The 19,765-nt window shown below is 32.7% G+C and overlaps 2 protein-coding genes across 4 annotated transcripts; one reads left to right on the top strand and one right to left on the bottom strand.

Annotated features, from left to right (window-relative positions):
- Positions 1 to 3,020: 3,020 nt before the first annotated feature.
- On the bottom strand, positions 3,021 to 8,140 carry LOC137830996 (hsp70 nucleotide exchange factor FES1). 3 transcript variants are annotated; one of them, XM_068638460.1, is made up of 8 exons: positions 7,868 to 8,136; positions 7,234 to 7,325; positions 6,973 to 7,123; positions 5,988 to 6,115; positions 5,737 to 5,895; positions 5,466 to 5,651; positions 4,585 to 4,785; positions 3,021 to 3,460 (listed from the first exon to the last, which is right to left on the bottom strand). In XM_068638460.1, the coding sequence occupies exons 1-8, from the start codon at positions 8,070 to 8,072 to the stop codon at positions 3,458 to 3,460; spliced, it is 1,125 nt and encodes a 374-aa protein (XP_068494561.1). In that variant the 5' UTR covers positions 8,073 to 8,136; the 3' UTR covers positions 3,021 to 3,457. The 3 variants fall into 3 exon arrangements, with proteins under 3 accessions (XP_068494561.1, XP_068494560.1, XP_068494562.1); XM_068638459.1 differs by lacking the exon at positions 3,021 to 3,460 and having other exon boundaries at positions 4,412 to 4,785; positions 7,868 to 8,140; XM_068638461.1 differs by lacking the exon at positions 3,021 to 3,460 and having other exon boundaries at positions 4,412 to 4,858; positions 7,868 to 8,131.
- A 1,736-nt stretch (positions 8,141 to 9,876) lies between these two features.
- LOC137833276 (uncharacterized) lies at positions 9,877 to 12,778 on the top strand. The gene is made up of 4 exons (XM_068641636.1): positions 9,877 to 9,917; positions 10,278 to 10,410; positions 10,485 to 12,521; positions 12,683 to 12,778. The coding sequence occupies exons 1-4, from the start codon at positions 9,877 to 9,879 to the stop codon at positions 12,776 to 12,778; spliced, it is 2,307 nt and encodes a 768-aa protein (XP_068497737.1).
- Positions 12,779 to 19,765: the final 6,987 nt, after the last annotated feature.

Here is a 19,765-nt window from a genome sequence, read left to right as displayed (position 1 = left end):
AAGTTCTTCAAGAATTCCTTCATGTACTTGGTTTTATGTATGCTAATGCATTTTTTTGTCTGCTTAATCCAAAGTCCTAATAAAAACATAAGCTCCTCCATTATACTTATTTCAAAACGATCTCTACATAGTCTCAACAAATTCCTCACTCAAATGTTGGTTAGTAGAAGCAAAAGTGATATCATCAACATATATTTAAACGATTAAGAACTCAAACTTAAAGTCATTGTGAAACATAATTGTTGAAAATGAAGTTTTGATGTCTCCAAATCTATGAAGATTGCATGAAAATTGTGTTGTTATGTATGGTCATGGGTTATGGGTAGTTTAGAATTTGTTAAATCCACTCTTAGTCAATTCAAATCTAAATCAATCTTGTTCCTTAAAAGAACAATTATTTTTCAAAGTAAGTGAAAAACAACCTGTTGATTTATCATTTTAATCGGTTGTTTTTCTATTAATGTGTTTGAAAGGTTTTTAAAACTGGTTTGATCTTGGTTGACTTAACTGTCAAACATATTCAATCGGTTGATTTGACAATTCAACCGGTTGATATTTGAAAATCTTTAACAGCTTTTCTTAAAACTGTTAAAACTGATTTCTGTGATTTCAATCTGTTTTAGCTCATGATTAACTACCTTAAACGACTATTTTTGAAAGCTATGAAATTGGGATTACTTCCCTATTTCAAATACAAAGAAAGAGAGATTCAGAAACACTTTTGTGAAAAATTGGATTCAAGATTGCAAGATTGCTTTGGCTTTGCATTGGTTTAAGAGTGGAGTAGGTTTAGCTGTAATTCCTTGAATTATGTGTAATCTTTCCTACTTTCTTTTGTAATTGTTTCCAAGTTTGTAAATCTATAAATTGTTGGTATTGTGAGGTCAGAGGGTGTTCTTACTTTATGTGTGTGGTTTATCAAAGAGAGTGAGTGTTCTTGAGAGGTCAAGATCACCTCTTTGTTGGTGTGTGTTTGTAATCTCTTGTTGGTTACATAGTGAAATCTCATAGGGTTTCTGAGAACTGGATGTAGCTCTGGTAAGGAGTGAACCAGTATAATTGCTCTCTCTCTCTCTCTCTCTCCCTCTCTCCTTTAAAATAGTTTTGTTTCTTGACTGATCTGATTGTTTTTGTCTGTACTTATTCATTAATCTTCATTCCACTCCATTATTTGCGAAAATATTCCATTAAACAATTCACCCACTGTTTAAGCCATTAATTCTAACAATAATGGTATCAATCTTTCCTCTTAAGAAACCATTTTCCAAAAGAAATGAACTAAGTTTCTCATACCATACTCTAGAAGTTTGTTTAAACCTTAAAAAGCTTTCTTCAACTTCAAAACATGGCGAGGACGAGTTGTACTAAACCCAAGGGGGTTATTCCATGTAGATTTCTTTCCTAATGTTGTCATTAAGGAACACACTCTTTACATCCATTTGATAAAGCTCATAGCATATTACTATGAGCTGCAAATGACAATAAGATGTGGATTGCCTCAAGTGATTGGTGCATATGACTCTACATAGTTTATGGCTTCTTGTTATGAGTATCCTTTGGTCATTAATTTAACTTTGTTCCTCCTCACAACATTACCTTGCTTGTCTAGTTTATTATTGAAGACCCATTTTGCACCAACTGCTTCTTGTCCTTTGGCAGCTCCACAAGCTTTCAAATGTTATTCTTTTGGAATTGGTTAAGCTCCTCTTGCATACCATTGACCCAATTGATGGTACAAGCATGCTTTAAAAGGTGGAAAGGGGTCAAATAAAGCCTTAAAAAAAATCGTTACAGACTAGATTATATATAAAAATGTTTAGCAATTGAGAATAACACAGAATTTTTATATTGATTCAACCTCAACTCTTGGACTACACCTAGTTCTCCTTCAATAACTCTTAGAATGTTCCATTAATCAACAAAAGTAATTACATATGAATACATTAACCACACTTAGTTACATCAAATACGAAAACTATTTTTAGTTATCCTTCTCAATCTCCCCAAAATATGAAATCAAGTATTATTTGTTGACACTTCTTATCACAAACCTATAGTGGGAATCTTATTCTTTTAGAGAGGATACACAATTTGAACTATCTCACAGGTGTGTTATTTTACAACATGAAAAGTACAAAAAGACATTACAGTCCTACTTATAAACTTGTAAACATGAATCAAAAGTCAATATACATAAAAAAAATGTAAACAACATGTAAGACTTTTGATAAGTCTCATGGCGAGAATATCTTCGTATTTATAGCTTACTAAAATATATTATTGTTGCTTGAACAATTTTCTCTTAATATATTTCTTGTGATATATCTTCAGGATTTGTGCAAAATCATATTATTTTGCTCATTGAGTTTGTGTCTTTTTATAAAAGGTTGCATTTCCTTTTTGGACATGAACGATCTAAACGTGGAAACAAATTTAATATATATATATATATATATATATCAAATATTATTGTTTGTTTCCTTTTATTTTAGTCACTGTAAAGCTTGAATTGATTTTGTGAAAATTCTTTTTATGTAGAACATATGTAACTATTGCAGAGTTTATTAGGTTCTTCATACAGAAAGTATGAGCGCGTTGAAATCTATTAAGTTGTTTAACTCTTTATCAAATATAATTTATATATATATATATATATATATATATATAAATATTTGGACATCGTTTTGTTATGATTTTTTTATTCTTTAAACGTTTAGACTATCTAATATGATGTTTTAAGTGTGCCGTTCTACGAAAGCATGTAAGTTTTTTATCAATTCAACACTGTAAAAACATTAGATGATATAAGTCAATGTAAGATAATTAGTTCAATACTTAAGTTAAATTTGTTAGCATAAAAAATTCTATTAAGGGATAAACTTATGCCCTTAAACTAGATTATATCATCTCTCATTTTTTTCATTATGACAAACAATATATTTTTTTAATTGATTATATAAGCACATATATGAGCAAGTAACAAGCATCATATATGAGTATCAGAGTGAATATAGAACATATTAGACACGAAAAAGATGTATCAGAGTAAGAATGAATTACACATAAAAAAATGTATTATGCATGTAAATAAGCGCCTTATACAGATATTCAAAACATATCTTTCTCTTCCTCTTGTCATCAATAACAAAGGGTTTGAAAGGTTGTTCCATCAATTTTGTAGTGGTGGATCTCTACCATGGATGGTTGAAGTTGGGTAGAAAGAGTAGATGCAATAAAGTTGATACGAACGTTTTGGCGATTGAAAGGTTTTTTCATCAATTTTGTAGTGGTGGTGGATCTCTACCATGGATGATTGGAGTTGGAGTATAAAGAGTAGATGCATGAAAGTTGACACAAGCGTTTTGGCGTAGTTCGAACTCTAAAAGTTGTGCTTGAGTTTGTGCTCGTTGCTCTTGGGTGGCATCTCTAAGTGTGGTTTGAATGGAATCCATAATTGCTACTGTTTGATGTAAATAGAAATGAGGAAGAACTTGTTGAATATAGAGAAGAGGAGTACAAAGGAATAAAAACAAGAAGCATGATAAAGAAGAATAAAGAAGAAGAAACCATAAGATTCTAAGAAAGATTTACAAGAAGGTAAACTCAAAGCTTTGAAAGAATAAATTATACATCTCTCACAATTGTAAAACTCTTGGATCATAGAATATTTCTTGATTCTCTTGAATATTTTACAATTCAAGAGTCATAAAAGTAGATAACTAGACAATTTTTAAAGTAGAAAAAACAGAACACATGTCACTTTCATTTAACGATTAATTTTAACTTCTTCACACGTGTCTTAAACTAACTTTAGGATAGGTAATCATGAGTTCTTCTTTGATTTAAGAAAACCCATGTGCTTTTCTTTTCTTAATTTCTAGGAATAGATTAGGAGTTAACTAAATATAGTAGGTGATCTTAAGAGTTCCAAGTCGTCTCTTCTTTCTCCCTTAGTTGAACCTTGCCTCTATAAAAAGGAGGCCTCTCTCACATGTAAATTCACTTTTGAATTAAATTGACTTTTGAAGATTGAATGAAATTCTTCTTCTGAGTTCACTTTGAAAATATTAAGAGTTTTCAACTTTCGCTTTCTTATCTTCAGAAACTTTATCAAGTAACAAATCTACCTACAGTTATCCTTTGAGAACTCATCATAAAGATGGTGTGTTCTATGCATCCTCTACCCTTTAATCCATCAATTCAATACTTAATCATATTTATTATCATCAATAGAAAACTTGTCCAATACTCCTAAACAATTAGGCATTAGCCAATTCAATCTTATCAAGAACATAAAATGCTAGAGTGACAATCATCTATTTCCTATGGCAAAAAATAGCATTTTGCAAAAATTGGAAGGCTAAAAAATGAAAACATTTAATTGAATGACCAAAGGAAATAGTGCCTCCAATTTGAAAGACTAAAAATATATTTAAACCAATTTATATTTAAACCAATTTATATTAATACCTTAGTTTAACATGCACTCGTAAGCATCAAAATTGTGAGAAAACTCTAGAAACTATAGGATACAAGATCTACTCCAAAACATTAATGAGATGTCAACTGATATCATTGCTTTACCAGCTTTCTCTCGAAAATGTGTTCCACTTCAATACGAAGGCTCTCAACATCTATTGCATAGTCTCTCTTATACTCATTCTCCATCAAATCATGCAACAACTTCCTCATTTTGTTCAGTGCATCACCTAAAGCACAAAAGTCCTTGAAAACCGTAGCATCAGTGGTTCTTAGTTGCAAGAGACTCTTGATCGCAACAAGGGCCTGCTTAATACATCCCACAAACAATAGCAAAAGTCAAACCGGAAGCTTAACATGAACCACCAAAAGGGCCAATCTGCCAATACAAGATTTGACGACATTTTATTTGGATAAACTTTTCTGAGTGTTTATTTATAGGAAAAATAATAAGGTAAAACGAACTAAATTTCTCCACAAGTTACCAATAACTTGTGCATTTTAACTTTTATACAAGCTTTCATCTATGTTCTCTAAAAAGTTGAGATGCATAACTAGATTCTAATTTATCAAGAAAGTTGACTGATTTTGCCTTTTATTTTCCTCTTCTATATAAGTGTTTAATTCAAATAAAGAACTGTACACAACCAGTTTTAATCAATCTCTCACTCTTATTCCACTGAACATACTACCTTGTTTGAAATATAAATCTGAACAATTATTTTCTAATTATTTCCTCAAACATATCACCACCACCAGAAATGCAAAACATTGTGGGTGAATTGAGAGGGCATAGGTTGGAAGACAGAAAAGGTATCGAAGAACCTCATTATCAATTTTATACGACATACTATAATGAAAAAATGTTACAAAAGAGTGGTTCAAATGAGATTTTACGACATAGGCATTGCACAGATAAGGTTAGTCACAAAATAAAACAGGTCTTTTGAACACGGTTTAACTACAGTTGCAGTGTCAAGAATCACCTTTTCCTGGATATCAAGGTCGGTTGATGCAGTTAAATCAACCACAGATTTCAACAGATTCTTGTCATTGAAAAATGGTGGTTCGACTTTATCTGCATTTTCTAATTGATACCCTGCTAGATCAGCCAATAGAAGTACAGCTTTCCTTCGTAGTTTGATATCGAGACTTGCATTGTTCAGAATATCCTAAAAATTCATCAGTCGTATTTGTCAATTCTGAAAAGTTGTTTCAAAATAAAATTAACATAATAATAAACCTTAGGTAGTCCACCTGAAGCATCCATCCTCCAGCTTCAGCATAGAACAACTCCTGACTAGTCAAATTATTCCGAATCAAAGCTGAAACAGCATATAATGCTTTATTGGCTTCTTCTAGGGAATTAGAGTTTATCATTTTCATCAGCCTTGAGAGAACTCTAAGTTCCATGATCTGGGACAGTAAAAAATTTGTCAGCATTAATATATTGTTTAGGACTGTAAATGCCTAAGAGCTAATGAAATTCCATTAACATTAAAAAAAACCTGCTGCTGAACAATTGGATTGTTTTGACTAGCTTTCCCGAGAACCCATGCAGCAAGTGTCCTTATAACTGGATCAGAGTGATTAAGTTCTTTTGTTACCGCAACAAGTCCCCCAAGTTTGTTTATATCTGACAGAATGGGAACATCTATCAGAAATACTCCACTACATAGAAAGGACAATTTTAAGAGGTGAAAAAAAAAATACAAGAAAACTCTTAACTAATGCCCTTTTGACCATATATAAAGAACTTCACCATGTATAATAACAAAGAAGACATGCTACTGTCCGATCTTGACATATCAACCAATTGATATAAACACACATATAAAGTTAAAATCTTGCACTTTTGCTGTATTTGTTGTTCTAAATTTATGACCTGATTTCTTTTCAAAGTTCCACAAAACAATATCAAAGAGGAAATCATGTCAACAAGATTCCAGGGATAGTGTGTATTGAATGATAAAGGGGGATTTTGAGGCTTCTAAATTACAAAGAATCTATTTGGAGATAACTAACACGAGCAACACACTCTCTATTCACTAACACTCTTTCCAATAGTCTGTCTTATTGGTTGAAGTTGAACTGAATTTCACTAGTTTAGTTTGAGGAAGGGACACATGAATTATATGAATTTGGTGCACAAGACCCACCTATTTATGGAATTCCACATGAATTTCACCCAAATAAAAGAGTGTGTCAGAAAGAGTGTTAATACATTCTTTATTTGGAGATAACTAAAAATAATTGTTCTATTGCATGCTTCAAGTCCTTCAGAATTATAAGAAACAAAACTCCTACAACATACTAGCATCCAATTCAACCAAAATGACCGGAACACTTATTGGACTGCAATTTGCAGCTGTAATACCATGGCTTGGAGGTCCCCTTAACTGCATCACCACATCAAAACACAGCCAATGATGTCTTCCATTTGTATTCATGGGTAAGCGGTATGGTATTTGAAATAAATTCATATACACCTACCATTTGCATTATCTATCGACTCAACAAGCTCAAGGAGCTCTTGTAAAGCACGGTGCCTATCTTCCAGGGATGTAGACACATTATTCAAGTCTCTTATAGCGATCTTCATCAATTCAGCATCAGAAGGCATCTTTATTTTCTCCATTATTTCCTATTTAATCGCCACCATAATGCATAAGGTAAGTGAATAATAAACAAAGTATCACACACACGCACAGAAGAAAAATTAGTTGAATTAGTTCAAGTGCAAGTGCTGTGCACCTTAATTTCCATTGAACGTTTTTCTAGCTCCCTTGGTGAAAGCTGTTGCTGAGCTTCTGCCGAATCCTTTAGCTTTTCGGGATCAGAATGACCTTCGCAAAGATGTTTAAATATGATTATTTATAGTAATGAATTTAAGAAAAACAGACTAATAACTGTAACCAAACCATAAATTATTGTGTATACTTAAGAGTGTCTAGAACGTGGTTGCTTACAAATAAGACACTCCTTAACAATATTTGTCATTGGAGCATTTGACATAACTTTTCTTACACAAGGAGAGTTGCTTAATTATCTTTTATCTACACAACATGTACTTTTCAGGCCAAGAATCAATAGAAAAACAAGACAAACAACCCATTTTAAAAGTCACATAAATGATGTTTTATAATTGGTTAACAAGTTCTAGACTGAAAATTGAACTCATATTCAATGGAATTAAGGTACTCTTCCAAATGGAATTTTGATGTTTTACACTTCATTGAGGAATATAATAGTTAATCTAATTAAATTGTTGCCATTGATTATATTATGCGCCACAGCAGATGAAAGAACTTGAATTAACCTTTTTTAATATGACCAAATAAATAAATGAATTAAAATTAAATAACTAAACCTAGTTTTAAGTACTTACTTATAGCCCACTGCAACATGCCGTCCAGTGAGGAAAACCCGCCGTCGGAGTCGGAGTCATCAGCCGCCGGGGGAAGATCAGACTCCTCCGTGGCAGGAGACCATAACATCCCGCCTGAAGTAAGATTTATTTCAGCGCCGCCATTCGCTGCCGCTACCGCCGCCGTGAAGAGGAGGAGAAGAGGGAGGCAGAGTGTTCGTTCCATTTAGAGAAAGCTTAGTCAAGGCCAAACAGCACTTTTTCTTCACTTCCCTCCTTTCTTCTTTCAGTATTTGTATGTTTATTTTCTTACAGAGGACACGTCATTTAGACAAATAACAGCAGTTGATTTCAGATCCAACGGTTTCGAAGCTTTGTGGATGCGTCTACACGCCAAAAGTTTATTTCAGAAAAAGATTATTAATAATGTTTCTAATCTCTAAAACTTAAAAATTAAGTTGATTTTTATAATTTAAATTTTAAAATATTATTTTTCTTTAACAAATTTGGTAAAATTTCTGCATTCTAATTCTTAAAATAAAAATGACTACTAAAAAAACACAAAATGCACAATTCAAAATTCAAAATATATCCTATCTTATTGGAAAGGTCATGGAGAATTCTAATTCCCATAATTCTAAATTTGTATTTTGAAATACCGTTTAGGATGTATAATTATTATTTTGAAAAAAATATTACAGAATGTAAATTTATAATTTTGGACTAACCTTTATATAATGTAAAAATACTATCTTAGAAGGTTAGCTTTCCTATTTGGGATGTACTTTTTAGAATAGTTTCTTAACAAAACTTTCTAGAATCTTTATTTTGAAAATATGGAAGATTTTATATTCTTGGAATTTTTTACCATACTTACAAGATGTGTTTTGTAGAATATACAAAATTTATTTTTAGAAAAAAAATTCAAATATAATTCTCACTTCCTTACACCATTTTAAAATGTGTTTTCCGAAATATTATTAATGCATTCTAGAAACTTGAATTCATACACTAAAACACCTCTTAGATTTCGTGTTTTAGAAATTTATTTTTGGATTTGAAATTTCAGTCAACGAACCTTCATCAGTGCAACCAACAAACCTTAACCTAAATGTTTTCTAAACACCACCACCTCTTGTTGGAATTCTTCTCTTCCAAACTTAAAACAGGAGAAGAACACAATCTCTTCCAAGAGTTAGTTTACCGTTTCAAATAAAACTCAAAGGAGCAAAACAGGTATTTCCAAAATTATGGGACAAAAATTGGGGTACAGTAAGAAAAAACCTTCTATGATTAGCAAAATAAAAAATATGGACTAAGCACAATTGTTCTAGATATTTGGGCCATTCTTTATTAAACAACCCAACATAAATAGATTTTTGGCAATTGCTTCCTGCACCATATCATTACACCCAATCACAGGGGAAATACCGAAAATACCCTTAAGAAAATGGGGTACATATAAAATTACATTCCGGACCACCTTTTCTGGAACACAATAATCTCTTCCGGATAATTTTTTCTGGAATATATTATTTTTAGTTCCGGATTTTTTTATCCGGAATGAAATTTTGATTTTTTTTTCTGGATTTTTATATCCAAAACACAAAAACCCCTTATGGATTTTTTTTTCCGGAATGCATTATTTTCAATTTTGGATTTTTATTTCCGGAATAAAGGGTATTTTCGGAATTTTTTGAAATTATGTTGGGTGCAGGGAGCATTTGCCTAGATTTTTTTTGACCAATTACTGTTCATTTGCCAAAACTTTAAGGCTTCTTCTTCCTGCACACCCACGTTTTTCTTCTTGCACCCCCACAATTTTAAATATTCCAACATTAACCTTGAGCAATAATTTGAAAAGGGCAACGTTCAGCACTTCCACCGTCACTGCTCATCTTTATCCTTGGGTATCAACTGTTGTGGAGGTTCTTCATAATTGTTAGGAGCAAGGCGGAGGAGTACACAACGTTGTCGAAGTGTTGTTTGGGTTATAGAGGTGAGAATTAAGGTTTTTTTTAAGGAGCACGATGGTTATGGAAATTTCGGAATTACCGGATATCGGGATCCGGTAATATATTCTGGATTCATGAATCTGGAATTAATTAAATTATGTGTTCTGGATGAGGGGGTGTTCCGGAAGGTAAAATGTCATAATATGTTGTTCTCCGGATTCATGAATCCAGAATGCATCACTTGCATTATGGATTTATGAATCCGAAATTGTATTTTGTGTTATGGATTCATGAATCCAGAATGCATCACTTGCATTATGGATTTATGAATCCGGAATTGTTTTTTTGTGTTATGGATTCCTGAATCCTGAATAGTCTTTTTGAATTATGGATTGTTGGATCCGGAATGATTTTTTTAACTTATGGATTCATGGATCCGGAATGCAATAATTTTCTTTCATTTTTTTTATTTGTAGAAGCATGGACAGTAGTGAAGAATTTGAACAAGAATTATATGATGGTGTGAATGTGTGGGATGATGATGATATTGAGAAGTCATTATCTAAATGGAAGGGATATGAATGTACAAATGCGTTTACTACAGATGAGGTAAAGTTAAGTTTGTAAAGTATGTTTAAGTTGTTTGTTAATTAGTAAATAATTTGTTATAATAACTTTTGTAGGTATTTCGTACTCGGGATGAGCTCCTAAAGTGGGTTAGAAAAGTTGCGTTTGACATTGGTTTTTGTATTGTGATATTGAGATCGGATACTTCAATTGGCCAACGAGGAAGGAAAACATTTGTATTATTATGTTGTGAGAGAGGAGGTCAATACAAACGATATAAGAAGGATTTACAGGTTACTGAGAGTGGAACTAGGAAATGTGGTTGTCCTTTTAGATTACGAGGGTATCCAGTAAAAAGTGCTGAAGGGTGGATATTGAAATTAATTTGTGGGTCTCATAATCATGAGTTGGCAAATACATTGGTTGGTCATCCATATGCTGGTAGGTTCACATGTAATGAGAAGTCAATGCTTATGGACATGACAAACAGTTCGGTGAAGCCTAAAAATATTTTGCTGACAATGAAAGAGCATAATGAGAAAAATGTGAGCACAATAAAGCAAGTTTATAATGCACGATATATGTACAAAAAATCAGTACGAGGTGATAGAACAGAAATGCAACAATTGATGATGTTACTTGAGCGTGATATGTATGTCCATTGGTCTAGGTTTGAAGAAGGGACGAATGTTGTGCAAGATTTATTTTGGACACACCCTGATTCAGTGAAGCTATTGAATGCCTTTAACATTGTATTGATGATGGACAGTACCTATAAAACTAATAGGTATAGGATGCCCTTGTTTGAAGTTGTTGGTGTAACCTCAACGGGATTGACCTTCAGTGCTGCATTTATGTTACTCGCATCAGAACGTCATCATAACTTTGTATGGGCCCTTGAGAAGCTGAAAGGTTTGTTTTTGAGATTTGATTCATACCCGAAGGTTGTGGTTAGTGATAGAGATATTGCTCTAATGAATGCAATAAATGTTGTGTTTCCCAAAGCTGCTAATTTGTTATGTCGTTTTCACATTGATAAAAATGTTAAAGCTAAATGTAAAATGATTGTTCATCCAAAAGAGGCATGGGATCAAGTGATGGAATCTTGGGGAGCAATTGTTGATTGTGAAAATGTAGAGTCCTGTGAACATCGTGTTGAGGCATTTAATGTTGTTTGTTCACCATGGCCTATATTTACTGAATGTGTGATTAGTACTTGGTTAAATCTACATAAAGAAAAGTTTGTTAAGGCTTGGACGAATAAAGTCATGCACTTAGGCAACACGACAAGTAACAGGGTTGAGGCTGCACATTGGAGTTTAAAGAGGATCCTTGAGACGTCAATGGGGGACTTATGCTTTTGTTGGGAATCCATTAATAAGATGATCATCTTGCAACATAATGCAATTAAATCTTCATTTGAAAAGAGTTTGCATGTAGTGAGTCATGTCTTCAATGTAACAAGATATAAGAAATTGCTTGGCTTCGTATCGAAATATGTCTTGCAGTATATTGCAAAAGAGAGTGATCGAGTTGAATATGTTGGTTTAGACAAATCTCGTTGTGGGTGCACCATTAGATCTACTCATGACCTTCCTTGTGCTTGTGAATTGGCTTCCTTTGGTGTGGGTAGCATACCATTGCAGTCAGTGCATGTCATTTGGACACGATTAAGCTTTTTAGATATTTCAAGTGATGATACTTCAGCAGAGTTGTCCATCCTACAAGAGTGGGCTGTCATCATGAATCGGTTCAATGAGGTTGACATGGCTGGTAAGATTAACATCAAAGCCAAATTACGTGAGATTGCCTATCCAGATAAAACATCTTTATGTCCACCAAGGGAGAAAGTCAAAACAAAAGGTGCACTAAAAGGGCGTCAGAGTAAATTTGGTAGATCAACGAAGCGAATTCCTTCTTACTTTGAACATGTTGATGCCATTCTTTCACAACATGATAGTTCATCTAATTTGAAATGTAGCAAGGGATTTATTTCGGAGACTCCTCCGACCAAATCAATACCAATGCTACAACAATTTCCGGTGGGAATTCATCCTTACATTGTTGATATTGTTGATGTTAAGGCTGACGGTCATTGTGGCTATCGTGCGGTTGGTGCATTATTGGGTATGGGAGAGGAGTCCTGGGCTATTGTACGCATGAAATTGCATAAAGAACTTTGTTAATGGCGTCAAGAATATATTGATTTGTTCGGCGGGGATGAACGATATGAATTTTTGAAAAATTCACTTCTAGTTGACCACATGGTAATTGTATTCATTATGAATGATGTTACATTTTCTTCTGTTTGCAGATAAGTGGATTAACTTGTTACATTTTCTTCTGTTTGCAGATAAGTACAGATGAGTGGATGACAATACCAGATATGGGATACGTTATTGCAAATTGATATAATGTGATTGTTGTGTGTTTATCTCTTAAACAATCATTGACTATTTTTCCATTAAGATCCCAACCTCCAACAGATTTTAATCATCACCGCATCATCTGTATTGGACATGTTCATAGAAATCATTTTGTTTAGGTTTGTTAAACTTCATTATTAATGAATTTTAGGAATCATAGAAAAACATAATTAATGACATTGCTTACAATTTTTAAGAGGTTCAGTTGCAAGAAGGTTGTCCGATTCCACCAACAGGTATTTTATGGTCTACTCATTGTTATTCAATTGCCAAAACATGGTGTTCATGTTATACTAGTCTGATGCAAATGTTTACACAAATTATGTCCACTAGACGACATTTATAGTTGTCTAATTATGTCACCAACAGATATAACATTCTGACTATTATAAATGCGGAAGAAGAATTGTTTAATTTCATAACCAAAGTGTTCATTCATCAAATTCAGAAATAATTGTAAACTAAGTCTTTGTTCACGAAATTACAAAACATAACATCATCATCATCGCCCGTGTCGTCGTCTGCGGACATACACAGACATGTCCTCAGTGGCTGATCGGGTTAGCATCAAGGCTGTTTGTGTCCCTTCCCATGCAGGTGAGTCCTCGGTTAGATGACCATCATCTATAATCAAGTGCAAGGTGGATGCTATTCTTCTACAAAGACCCTACAATTATAAACAAATTACATTAATTGCAATTGAGCATGTATTATTTAAATAAGCAAGTAATAAGTTCTTACCACTGCGGGATGCTCAGAGATAGTACCATTCCCGCCCTGAAATGAATTTGTCTCGGGGTGCCACCTTTCTACAAAGGCACACAACAGTCCTTTGTCTATCGTGTCATAGCTTGTCCCAACAAGTGCAACTAAACCTGACAACTCCATTGTATATAGTATCCGAGGATGAGGAGCACCCATCTTATTCATTTTTCAGCCATGAGACACCAATTTTAACACTCCTCGATCATAATTTAACCAACCAAAATCATATAAAATATACAATTTAATCAACGCAAATCATATCAAATTAACAGGGAACAAGTATCATATTACAACATATTTACTTACCACACCATTCCATAATTGCATGGCCACATGGGCTTCATAACCTGTCAACAGTGTCCCCTCCCGTGGACCTCCGGGATAACCTTCATCTTCTACTTCAGGTGTGTCTTCATCCTCCACTTCCATTTGGGGTTCAGCTTCTTCAGGTTCAACATGTTCTGCATCTTCATGTCCAACATGTTCTTCATCTTCATTCACATGTCTTCTTCTTCTTCTAACAGAGGTTGTGGGACGTAGACGATCACTTTGTGAACCTCCACCCCTAGTCTTCACCATTTCTGTTCAATTACACCATTCAAAGTCACCAATATTCATTTAGTCACCAATATTCACCCCTAGTTGCATGATGCTGACTTTCAAAAGTATGTTTGCACACATTATCCAAAGATTTACTAAGACTTAGTTTGGAGAAAACTACGATATTCAGTCATATTCTTTAATTTACACAAGGTTAGGTTTCATAATCAACATGAAACCAATAATAAAATTAACTAGCATACAAAATTAATCATAAATATAGCCAAACCCACTCAAGTGAGAGTACAATACTATATAATACCAAGCAAAACACTACAAAACCTTGACCCAATACAATTGTTGTTTAGTAATTCGAGTAACACAAACACAAACAGCAACTCATTATTCCGGACACATCAATCTGGTACAATACCGGATCCAAAAATTCGACAGTTTACCAGATCCATAAATTCGGAAGCTTACCGGATCCATAAATTCAGAAGCTTACCGGATCCCAAAATCCGGAACATTCCCAAAATCATAAATTCGGGATTCTATCGAATGCATCAGTTCAGAATGTGAAAAAATCATTACGGAAACATAAATCCATGGAAAAAATGGATGTCTAAATCCGAAAAGAGAAAAATTTACTTACCTTTGCCAAGAGAAGGAAGAAGAAGCCTCACCAAAAAGGATTGTGTGAGATTCAAAGGAGAAGAGGAAGAGGAATGTGGAGGTGTCGCCGCTGCAATGGAAGAGGAAGAAAATTGCCTGCGTTATCAGAACATCAACGTTGCCTTCAATTTAGGGTTTTTTTATTAGGGATATGTTTGGAATTTTAAAAACTAATAAGGGTGATTTCGTCTTTGTATAAGAATGTGGAGGTGCAGGAAGAAAAAAGTGGGGGTGCAGGAAGAAACAGCCAAACTTTAATGTAAAGATTAACTTAAAATTGAGACTAATTCCCTCTGTACCATATCACCTGCATTCAAAATTTGCAGAAGAATAGACTATTTTACCCTTAATATTCTACATATCCATGTCTACAACATAAATAATGTATTTCTGAATTTATTTATTCGGAACTGATAAGCGACTTCTGGATGTAGAGATTGAAGACCTTTTTTTTACCTTCTGAATGCGAATATCTAGAATCTACACTAAATGCTACTGGATATTTACATTCATAACTCATTCCCAGCAAAAAACTACACCACCACCTTCACTCAAAACGTCTCCATCACAACAAACAAACTCCTTTGCATGTGTTTTTTTTTAAATAAAAGTGACAAGGACAATTTAGAATTTTAAAAAAGATGTTGAGTATATGTCACAATTGATCTGATTCATGAAAAATTAACCTAAGATTGATTGATAGCTCCTTATCTTCTCTTTATTAATTTTTGACCTTATGTTAATCTTAAAGTAATTAGAATTACTATTTGAGTAAAACTAGTTTTATCTTTAATGTCTTGAGTTGTCTATAAGTAAAAGTTCACCTTGCTATTTTTTCTATATATTTTTTTAAAAAAAAAGCAACAAAGTAAATTTTCATCTCTTTTCCTTTTCTTAAGATTTTTTTTTCATATTCCTAGATAGTCTTAAATTTCATTAGTTTGGATTAAGTTTGTTAATTTTAAATTTGCTTTTATTTCTTTTAAATTTTATAATAGTAATTGTATTTGTTGTTTAATTTTAATAGGAGAAATATTCTGATGAATTCTCTTTTTCATTCTAATGTGATAAAAAGCTTTCTTCAGATTTGGGGAGTTATCTCTCATTATTTAAATTTTGAAAACTTTATAAGCAATTCCCTATTACAATAAACGACAATGTAGTACTTATTTTTTAAACTTAAGTTAAAAGAATGAGTTCATTACATATGAAAAGTTGAAGTTAAGTTCAAAAATTACCTGAAATATAGAAAAAAAAATTTGTAGGTGTTCCAATTTTGTTTTATTTGTATAAAACTAATAGGTAGGAAATTTTGTTTTCTACTTTACTGTTGTGTTTTCAAAATAAATGTATTTATTGATATTCAAATCTTAAGAAATAGTATTTAAATTTGAAAAATTTAAGTTAATGTGGTATATAAGCTGGGCCAATTGGATTGAGTATGGAGGTGTCTGATTTACCACATTGTTGAATTGAGGTGTCTGATTTACCACATTGTTGAATTGAGAATGTGAATGTTATGTATTGATTATATAGTTTTTTTTATGCTTTTTATTATTTTAAATTATGAAATTTTTAAATTTCAATTGCTATGCCACATAAAAATTATGTTTTAACTATCTCATCATCATTGATATTCCAAACTCAATCTGCATTAGACTATTAAGTTTTTTTTAAAAAAACTAGATTAGTTAAATCAATATTGATCTCATTGACATAAATTTTAGACAATCAATATGTTATTTTCATATTTCTTTATAAATAAGGTATAATCAATTTTATCTCTTCTAAAGTATTTTTTTTTAATGAGAAAATTACTTAACCTTTCATAAATATATGAGAATTTGTTTGAGTCCATAAAGAGCTTCTTTAACTTGTAAACATGATTGAGAAACTCATAGTAAAAAAACTTAGAAGTAGACATACACATTTTCTTTTATGTGTCCATTTAAAAAAACACTCTTCACATCCACATCTAAAAACTTCAAGTCCATGAGAGAAGCATAAATAAACATGAGTATATATGTCCTTATTATATATGCTTTATTCTTAGTTTTATCCTTTTGCATCTAACCTTGTCTTGTTTTCTACTATCACTTCATCTTCATCAAACATATTCCTAAAAACCCATTTGGCACCAACAACCTGTTAAAAGTTAGTTTTAGGTACAAGGTCTCATACCTATTTTTTTTTTCAAAATTGATTTAGCTTATCTTACATGTTAAGGAACCAATGATCATCTACCATTGTCTCTTCTACAAACTTTGGTTCGATTTGGGATACAAATGTCACACTCATGAACAATTTATTCATCTTTCCTCTTGTGTTGACTCCTTTTAGTACGTCTCCAATGGTGTTATCTGTAGAGTATGGGAGCTTTGATGTTTCAAATCCATGATGAACCTTGAAGTTGTGCTGCTTTTGGTTTGGGATTAGATTAGAGTGTTTAAAATTTATGTAAAGATTAGTTCTTGCACAAAGCTTGCCCAATCTGTTTTAAAAAGAAAAGTGTTTTTCTAAGCAAAGAGAAAAACAACCGGTTGAATTATCGAAATAATTGGTTGTTTGTCACTTGACTTGTTTAAAGGTTTTAAACCTGTTTTTGACTTGGTTATGTAACTGCCTAACCAATTCAACCGGTTAAAACGACTTGTCAACCGGTTGATTGTGACATTTTCTAACAGTTTTTTGAAAACTTGTTAATCTGTTTTGGGTGTAATCAAAACCGTTTTGGCTCTTAAATGTTGCCTTGAACGGCTAGTTTTTAAGTGCTATAAATATAGCCTTTCTTTCAAAACAAAATACACAAGTTTTTACACAGTTTGAAATCAAAGTGAGATTGAGATTAGTTTTGAAAGAAGTTTTTGAAAGTTTGCAAGATTGTTGTTTAGCTTTGCATGGTACAAGATCTGATCATAGGACTTCATGGTTTCTGTAATCTCAGGTGTTTTCTATTCCTTTCATTATTCTTGTAATTGTACTTTCATAAACTTGTAAGTGTGTGTGAAATCCTGCAAAGTCAGAGGATGTTTTGACTTGAGGTGTGTGGTTGCAAAATGGGTGAGTAGGTTTTGTGGTTTTCAAGGTCACCTCTTTGTGGTTGTGTTGTTGTAATATGTAAGTGATTACTAGTGGAACCCAATGGTTGTTCTGGGAACTGGATGTAGCTCAAGGTTGAGTGAACCAATATAAAATTGGTTGTGTAAATCTCTCTCTCTTTCTCTCTCTCTCTCTCTCTCTCTCTTTCTCTCTCTCTCTCTCTCTCTCTCACTCTTTATAATTGTTTGTTTTAATTCTGCTTTTGCCGCTGATATAAACAACCGGTTAAAACGTATTTTTAACCGATTAAAATTCTGATAATAGTTTATGTATCATTGTTTGATTGCTTTCTTTAATTGCTTATTTGTGATTTTTTTATAAAGGTTCATTCTGATTCAATCTTTGATAAACAATTCACCCCCCATCTTATTTAATCCATCAATTCTTACATTATATGTGAACAAGTTTCTAGTAGTTATCCATTCCCTATGACACTCAATCTTTAATTGTGGACTTACACCAACAAGTAGCTTTTCAAATATTTTATGCAAAGTTTCTTCAACTTCTTCCTTTTGACATGCATCTTCATCTTCTAAAGAGTTTTTTTGACTCATAAGGTGTTTCCTTATGGTCCATGGTTTCATCAAAGGAAACATGAATGGATTCTTCTATATGTAAAGTTATTTTATTAAAGACTTTATATTCTTTGCTCAAAATATGCATAACCTAAAAATGTAGCTTCATTTGCTTTAAAATAAAATTTACTGATATTATCTTTTCCATTGTTTAATAAAAAAAAAGATACATTTGTTAGAATGGATGGCTTTAAACTAGAGGGGGGGGGGGGTGAATTGTTTAAAGAGAGTTTTCGCAAATTTTTAAGCCAAGAATGAAATTACTTCGAGAAACAAATGATAAGAAATTCAGTTTTCCAAAACACAAAGCAAAAACAACAACACCAGAAAAACAATCGGTTGTTTCGCAAAAACAATCGGTTGTTTATACCAGTTTACAAATATTAAAACTGAATTTAAAGAGATTAAGGATAGAGAGAATGCACACAGATGTTTATACTGGTTCACTCTAAACCCAGAGCTACATCCAGTCTTCTCAGAAACCACTGAGAAATTCCACTAAGCAATCAAACCTAGATCACTTACACCACAACCAAAGAAGTGACCTTGATCCCCTCAAGACACACACTCCTCTTGGTCAACACACCAACACTAAGAATGCTTATCTTGATCCCCTCAAGAACACACAACACTTCTCAGCAAACACACAAGGTTTCTTTCAACAGATACAAGGATTACACTTGTTATAGAATAAAATCTGAAATCAATACAAGAGAAAATCCTATCTCACACACTTTGATCAAACTCAATCTCTAAGCAATCTCAACTCTTTCAAAATCTGTTCAATCTCAAAATCTATGAAAAACTCAAATATGTTTTTCTATTTGTAAAAAAAAGTTGTTGTTTGTTATCAAATCTTAACAAACTATTAATTGCATTTAAAGATTTGTCAAAACATTAAAAACTGGAGCGTAAACAGTTGGAAAAACATTTAAAGCACAAAACAATTTTCTGTTATGGTACCAAAACAAACAATCGGTTGTTTCCACGAATCAATCGGTTGTTTTGGTTTTGACAGCAAGTCAACCATAAAAACAATTTTCAACCTTTTCTAAAAACACCTAAGTATAAAACAATCGGTTGTTTTGACGAAACAACAGGTTGTTTTTCACTTAGCTTGAAAAACACTTTTCTTTTAAAAGGATTGAGAGTGCTTATGCTTTGGATTCAATCAAGAGTGGATTACATATTAAATCTACCCCAGATCCTATCTAAAGGACAACTCATCAACAACAAGCACAGCCAGCCTTCATCATCCTTCAAAGGGTTTGGATTCTTCAAAGCTTGAACACCACTTGGTTCAACAACATTTACATC

Source organism: Phaseolus vulgaris, chromosome 6 (genome assembly GCF_000499845.2).
Source record: "Phaseolus vulgaris cultivar G19833 chromosome 6, P. vulgaris v2.0, whole genome shotgun sequence".
NCBI lineage: Eukaryota > Viridiplantae > Streptophyta > Magnoliopsida > Fabales > Fabaceae > Phaseolus > Phaseolus vulgaris.
Note: the sequence above shows the minus strand (reverse complement) of the source record. Positions and strands in the feature narration are given on the sequence as shown.